General features: G+C 47.9%; 1 protein-coding gene across 5 annotated transcripts in view; it reads left to right on the plus strand.

Annotated features, from left to right (window-relative positions):
* Positions 1-2,916, plus strand: part of Sall4 (spalt like transcription factor 4) — a 17,949-nt gene extending 15,033 nt beyond the window's left edge. For all 5 annotated transcript variants that reach the window (XM_005362832.1, XM_026787245.1, XM_005362831.1 and 2 more), the window contains one exon: positions 1,820-2,916. In XM_005362832.1, the coding sequence (XP_005362889.1) occupies positions 1,820-2,242 (423 nt within the window). In that variant the 3' untranslated portion in view covers positions 2,243-2,916. The remainder of the gene's footprint in view (positions 1-1,819) is intronic.
* The last annotated feature ends 4,967 nt before the right edge of the window (positions 2,917-7,883 follow it).

Consider the following 7,883-nt stretch of genomic DNA (forward strand, 5'->3'; position numbering starts at 1 on the left):
GGAACTAGCTCTTGTAGACCAGGCTGGTTTCGAACTCACAGAGATTCTCCTGCCTCTGCCTCCCAAGTGCTGGGATTAAAGGCGTGCGCTACCACCGCCTGGTGAACCCAGGGTCTTGTGATTGAAGCACGCTATCAGCTGAGTTGTAGCCCCAGTCTTTGTTTTGTGTGTGTTTCTTCTTTTTTTCTTTTGTTTTTAGCTTTGTTTTGTCTTTATGTTTTTTTTTTTCCAGACAGGGTTTCTCTGTGTAGACCAGAATGGCCTTGAACTCAGAGATCCACCTGTCTCTGCGCTGAGAATCCAGGCACATGCCACCACACCATGCCCCAACTGTATTGTGTCTCATGTAGCCTAGGCCGGTTTAAACTCATGGTCCTCCTGACTGCTGGGATTGTGGGTGTGAGCCACCATACCTAGCCATCTTCTTTTGTGGGTACAAGTGTTTTGCCTTCGTGTATGTATGCACCATGGCTGTGCCTTGTTCTAATGGAGGTCAGAGGAAGGTTGTCAGTCAGGTAATTGATGTGTCTGAGCTCCCATGTGGGTTCTGGAGTCAAACTCAGGCCCTGCAAGAGTAGCAAGTGCTCCTAACCGCTCCATCCTCTAGTTCTGAACTGTGATGCTCTTGAACTTGGTGTGAGATAAAGTATTGTAATCCCAGTATTCTAGATAACTCAGGGCTAAAAGCATTTGCTGTTCTTGCAGAAAACCTGAGTTCAGTTCTCAGCACCTGTGTGAGATGCCTCTCACCACTTGGTGTTAGACACTGGCTTCTTTCAGAAGTCTCTGTCTGATCTCCTGCACTTCCAAAAAAGTTTAAGACTGGCCAGGTGGTAGTGGCTGTGCACGCCTTTAATCCCAGCACTTGGGAGACAGAAGCTGGTTGATCTCTGCAAGTTTGAGGCCAGTCTTGTCTACATACCCATTGGTGCTGGGGTGTAGCTGGTTCTGAGGTGCTTGCCTAGTATTCGTACAGTTCTTGGGATGTCCCCAGCACATTCTAAACCAGGCTTGGTGGTTCCAGTTCTTTGGAGGTGAAGGTGTAGGGGTGGGGAGTATTCAATGTCAGAGAGACTTGTCTCTTTTGTTATTGTTTGGTTTATTATTTATTTGTTTTTCAAGACAGGGTTTCTCTGTGTAGCCCAGGCTGTCCTTGAACTCACAGAGATCCGCTGGCTTCTGCCTTCCAAGTGCTGGGATTGAGCGCCACCACCGCCTGGCTTAAATCACCTTTTAAGTAATATTTCCATTTGCATATTTGTGAGATTGACATGTAGTAAGAGGTACACCTGTCCTTTACCCCACAGTGGGGGTAAAGTAACAATAATACGAGGGCGAGAACTTCAATGCAGACAGTCTGCTTACAGAGCTTTTCCACATCACTGCTACTCAGTAACAGGTTTGTTAAGCTCAGACATGAACACTTGCATGATGTCTTGTGTAAGCATTTTTGTAAATGCACCCATGGATGGCTAGGCAAATGCGGCTGGAGAGTATTTCCTACCCTTATTAATGTTGGTTGGGGCGTTGGCCAAAGATGTCCCCTCACCTCTTTCCCCAATACATGTAGAAAAATCCTCTTAAACCGTCAGACACCTGAGTTTATTTTTCTGGCTTGATACAAGGTCTTACTATGTTTGTTGCCCAGGCTGCCTCTCAAACTTGTCCACCACCCCGGTGCAGTTTCTAAGAAAGAGTGTATTCTGAAGGTTGGATGGTGCACACTTTATGGAGGCGAACACCCACGTGGAGGTTGACTTAGGCTTTCGAACAGGCAGGGGACTCTATCTGATGAAACCCTCTTTGCTGTCCCCCACAGGTACACTACATGACACATGGGGCCAACAATAACTCTGCCCGCCGGGGCAGGAAGCTGGCCATAGAGAACAGCATGGCTGTGCTAGGCTCCGAGGGAAAGAGAGTGCCTGAGATGTTCCCTAAGGAACTCCTTCCCCCAGCGGCGGTGAGTGTGGACCCCACCACGTGGAACCAGTATACCAGCGTCCTCAATGGGGGCCTGGCCATGAAGACCAATGAGATCTCTGTGATCCAGAGCGGAGGCATCCCCACCCTGCCCGTGTCCCTGGGGGCCAGCTCTGTGGTGAGCAATGCCACGCTTTCTAAGCTCGATGGCTCTCAGTCGGCTGTGGGCGGGAACGTGGAGAAGCCTGCTGTTCCCGATGGTGTGGCCAAGCACCAGTTTCCCCACTTTCTGGAAGAAAACAAGATCGCAGTCAGCTAAGGGGGGTGGGGGCGTGCAGCTGGAGAGAGATCTGCTTCCTTCTTTAGTTTCCTTGACCATCTCCTGCTTCCCTTCCTGATACACAAGTGATGTTTACGCTTATGACCACAGCCTTGGGCAGTCCTACAATCTCACCGTTGCTATGCTGCTTCCCAAAAAAGGAAAAAAGAAACCAAAAAAAAAGAGGAAAATTAAAAAACAGGAAAAAAAAAATCCACCGAAACAGACTTTTAAGTTTTGCAAAGAAGCGGGTTTTGAAGAGTAGCTTTGTTCCTTGGGACAAACTGTATCCTAGAAGCTTTGTGTGACCTCGTGGCTGTTTCCAAAGACTGTCACCTGTATCAAAGTGAAACAGTTGGCAATTGGCCCACAGTGGAAGTGACAGCTCGCCGCAGTCCAGGGGAGAGAGTGCTGTGTGCTTCCACGGTGGGCGACTAATGCGGGTAATGGACATCTTTGTGGGGACCTGGCTTATCTGCCTCCCGACCCTGTATTCTCATCTTCTGTTTATGAATGTACTTTCAGAGAAAGGAGGAAGAAACCTCACAACTAAGCTGGTCCAGTTAGCCCACTTCCTTGAACCTTACATCCTTCTGACGCCCTCCACAAACTCCCTAGAGAGCCCACCACTTACTCTGCTGCTTATTTAAAAGATTGGGAGCCCCAAGAGTGCTACCCGCCCCCCCCATTTCTCCCACAAATCACCTTCTCCCAGACCCTGGAGTGGATGGGGTCCAGAGCGGGCACCTGGGGTGATTTTGTGTGGCTCCTCCGGTGCCCGTTGCATTGGGGGACTGCAGTTCCTTGCTCCGGGACCAGGACCAGCGAGTCTCCTGCAGCTCCTCTCTTTCTGTTTGAATTTCCTTGTCCCGAGTCTTGAAGACTTTTCACACCACCCTCCCTCTTGTGAAGATTATAACGTTGAGACAGGCAAGTCTTGGGTGTGAGGACTTTAATTTATCTACCTCATTTATTTTTTTATTTTTGTAGCCAAAAAGTCTGTTTTGCTATTTGGTGACCGCAAAGTATTCCCGGGTCTTAAACCTAAGAGTTAATGTGGTGAGAAGGGCCAGATAGATGTTCAGGATGTCCCCTTGGTTGGTGCTGTGCCCTTTTCTTTTTTTTAAAAATTACACTTTTTTGTGCGTATAATTTTGAGCAGCTGTTGTAACAGTGTTCTGATGGTTTAATGGGGGAGGAGGGACTTTTCACAAGCTCCTGGGTAGATTTCTTCCTGCCCTGTGGAATACCATTGCCAAATGAGGATGGAGGCTCATCCGCCAGTTTCCTTTCCTCTGTTCTTGCACCTGATTTTAGGATCCAAAACTTTTTTTTTTTTTTGCCAAGTTGTGCCTTTCCTTCTGGGATTGTACGTGAAGCCTGTGATAAAGTGTTCGCTGGTTCTCCTGTTCAGCTGTTTACACTGTGAAGTGGATATTGTTACAGAGAACACACCAGCCGTGGCTCTCTCACACCCTGTGAATGAATGTGTGAGCTACGCTGTAGTTTTACCTGCTGAAGCTGTCTGTCCGAAAATAAACTTTGAATGTTTTTTTTTCTCCCACCACTTTTGTGTGTAAGTTTTTTCCCCCCCCCGCTCTGGTATGTTCTCCTGGCATAGCACTCCCCTGGCCCTTAAGAGTCAGGAGTGCTTGTGGTTGGGTCCATCCTGGACCTCTGTGTGTGGGGTGGGGTGGGGGTGCCTCCTTTTCCTGGGTGTGTGTGAATGTTGAGTGTCATTCTTTAGGTGCTGTGTCCACCTTGGATGTATCCATTTTGCAGTGTGTGTGTGTGTGTGTGTGTGTGTGTGTGTGTGAGTGTGAGTGTGTGAGTGTGTGCTCATGGTCATCATTGAGGGGTGGAGACCTTAAAGCTTGGCCGAAAGGTTGGGCAGACTGCACATTTTTATTGTAATGAATAAAGCTCTGGGAAAAACAGCCCCCAGCACAGCAAACAACAGCAAATACCAAAATCTAAAAATCTGTATTCTAATACTAAAATACCTTTTTTTGGGATAAAAATCAACTTCTTTTTTTTATTATTATTTATTTTTTTTTTTTGGTTTTTTGAGACAGGGTTTCTCTGTGGCTTTGGAGCCTGTCCTGGAACTAGCTCTGTAGATCAGGCTAGAAATCAACTTCTAACAAATTGGACTAGTCCCTGTCTTATCTGTGCTCCCCACCCTACGGCCCCTAGGCTAAGCAGAACTCTCAGACTGCAAACTGATCTGTTGAAATGAATTTACAGACCAAGCGAGGGGTAGCTGCTCTCCAAAGGGCAAGCCCTCAGCTGATGGGACCATCTGCATTTCCATCACAGTTCTTTGTTATTAACAAAAGAGCTCAAAGCTAATTCAGATCTTAAGGGTGGGTTGGCTGATGGCCAGCCAGTCATCTCAAGGTCTCCAGTGACCTTCGGAGAGATAGTCACGTTGACTAGTATCTCACATCTCAGTCCTTGGACTGTTCCAACCCTTAGAACTAGTGAGATGGAATCTTCTTGGTTTCTCCTGTACTTCCTGGAACACTTTCTGGAAAGAGCACTATTAAATGCTAGTTTAAAGCCAGGTGTGAGCCCACAAAAGGATAAATTCAAGGCCTGGTTTCATCCTAGTTAGAGAGTGTGGCCTAGGAGACACTGCTTTCCGACAACAGAAGCGGGGCTGGGATTGGATTATTGACACTGGCTGTGTTCCACACCTCCTATCCTAGTCCTAGACAGAGAGATCAGGAGTTTGAGGCCAACATGGGACCCTGGCAGTGGTGCACAGGCTACACAAAGAAACCCTGTCTCAAAAAAAAAAGTAAAAGACATTGTAAAAAAAACCTCAACTTTTTGTGCCTGACTTTGATTTCACTATGTAGCCCAGGCTGGCCCAGAAATTTTAGCAATCCTGCTTCAGCCTCCCAAGTATGAGGGTTTCAGGAGCGAGCCCCCATAGCTACCTGAACTGCTTTTTGGTGTTTTAAGGTGCAGTTATTGCCAGGCGGAGGTGGCTCTTGCCTTTAATCTCAGTCAGTGTGTGTATGTGTGTAGGTCAGAGGAAACTCAAGGCAGCTGAGTCTCCTACCATGTAGACCCTGGAGATTGAACTTGGGTCCTTAGGCTTGGTGGCAAACACCTTTAACTGCTGAGCCACCTAGCCCACCATCATTTCTATATTTGTGTGTTTTTGTGCATGCGTGCACTGGCGCACACATACCCTTGGGCATGGGGTGGGTCAGAGGGTAACTTTAGAGTCAGTTTTCAGTTTGACCTTTATCTGGGCTTGGGACCCAGATGGCTGGACTGGTGTAACTAGTGCCTTTACCCCCTAAACCATCTCACCAGCACAAAGACTTGATTGACTCTTGAGTTCCCGTCTTCCCTGTCTCCTTACCAGTGACCGTGCATCCTCACAGAGATGTAAGCAGCCCACAGCTTCGGGTCCACTATGAACTTGAGCTTCTGTGGCCTTGAATCAAGAGACTCAGGTATAGACTGGTCCACACCTGTTGCCATCCATGGAAGATGTCATGTGAACCCCATGGGCTGGTGTTTCTGGGAAGCAGGATCTGGACTAGATTCCCTTATTCAAAGATCTTTCTAGGCACCCTGGAGTCAAGGGCATCCTGCACCCAGGTCCTGTTGAATGGACAGGGCTGTCATGGATCCCTAAAAGGGGAAGGCAGAGCTGGGCCAAGAAGGTCCAGCGATTCTAAAGTAGATTCCCCCAGTACATGGTCCTGTGTCGTGCTGCTCTGTCTCCCTTAGCCTTGGGCCCATTCAGTATGAACGAGAACATAGAAAAAGGCTCTTGGGGGTTGGGGCTGTAGCTCAGTTGCTAGTGTGCTGGCCTAGCATGCTTAGCCAGGGTTGCATCTGTGGTAGTGCATAAACTAGGCCTAGTGGCATATTATACCCCTTAGCCCAGTTAGAAGCAGAAGGGTCAGAAGTTTAAGATCGTCCTTAACTACATCGAGGGTTCAAGACCAGCCTGATATATGAGGTCTATAATCAATCTTACATGACCATAAATGATGGTATTATATGTTTCATATACCAACCGCCTGGAGAACATCCTGTTTTTCTTCTGTCTCATGGAAGCATGTGCTTGCTTATGAACTAAAAGGCTTTTTTGTTATTAGGGTTGTTTTTTGAGAGAAGGTCTCCCCATGTAGCCAAGGATAGCCTCCATCTCACTAACATTAGGACCAGTTGCTACAGTCTTGAAATGTCTTTCTCTGTGAGAGATTGTCCTATTGGAAAGAAGCTTAAAAGAGAAAGTAGCTTTTAGGCCAGGCAGGCCTGTATTTATTTCCGGCAGGGAGATTGGGAATTTGAAGCTAGCCTGGGCTACCTATGGAAACTATTTCACACACACACAGGCACCTTCTTGATGCCTGGGAGCCTTGCCCACACAGTGCTCCTGGCATGCACACTGGCCCTGGTAATACTGATGACGAACTACTTCCTACACTCTGAGTCCAGAGCTGTCCTGAGCTCTATTACTGACAAATAGACTGTCTCAGAGTAGGTAGCTTGCTGGGAAATTTCACGGGTGGAAGGTGCTGGAAGCCTACAGGAGCCTGACTCACCAGCTGCTCTCACTCAGTGCCCATCCAGGTCGGGGCAGCTATAGGCGGCTCCGGGAGGCCAGAGAGAGCAGGAATGTATGTATTCATACATACATACAAGAGAGCCTTGGCTCGATGCCGGCTCTGCTGTGACCAAAGGCCCGGTTTCCTGATTGTTCTCATTGTGAAAGGCCAGACCTTGGAACCCAGCTCTGCTCCCTGCTGACCTCATAGTTTTGTTCCTAGTTTCTCTGTCTCACTCATGAAGTGAGTTATTTAGATTTAGTGGGCAGGGCTGCTGGGACGCCTGCAAACTTTAGGCTAGAGCTTAAAATCAACTACAAGTCTCTGACTGGGTAGTGCACACCTTTAATCCCAGCACTCGGGAGGCCAAGGCAGGTGGATCTCTGTGAGTTTGAGGCCAGCCTGGTCTACATAGTGAGTTGCAGGCCAGTTGAGACCCTTCTGAGAAGGTGGGGACCGATGGGAAATGGGGAGAATTTGCTCTCTTACTGTAATGGATCCTCTTAAATGCACTTATTGAGCCCTGACTGTGTGCCATGCGATCTATGGTGCGTGTGTGTCTTGGTGCTGGGGATCGAACTTAGGACCTTTCCCTGAAGTACCATTCCAGAAGAGAGCAGGCAGCAAGCAGACCAGGTCAGCTGGTAGAAGGATGCTGTTTCCTCCTCAGAGGTTCTTCTGATGGGGAATGTCTTTGGGACCTTAGTCACGTGTTTTGATTGGTATCTTCAAAGCTGCTCCTTGCCCAGACACAGAGACATTGGGTGACTCCCTACTGGCTGGAGAAAATAGTGTGAAAGGCTGGGACCCTGACAGGAAACACTAGTGAGATTGAGCCTCATATTGTTCTAGCACAGTGGGTTTATGCTCCTTATGTGGTGTTACATCTTGAGGGGCCTGAGACACACACTTGTTTTTAAAAAAGATTTATGTATTTTTAGTCTATGTGTGTTTTGCCTGCATGTATGTCTGCATATGGCTGAGTACTGACAATGGCCAGAAGAGGGCATCAGTTCCCCTGAAGTCAAACTACAACCACCACTTGACATGGGTGCTGGGAA

Source organism: Microtus ochrogaster, linkage group LG8 (genome assembly GCF_000317375.1).
Source record: "Microtus ochrogaster isolate Prairie Vole_2 linkage group LG8, MicOch1.0, whole genome shotgun sequence".
Classification (NCBI taxonomy): Eukaryota; Metazoa; Chordata; class Mammalia; order Rodentia; family Cricetidae; genus Microtus; species Microtus ochrogaster.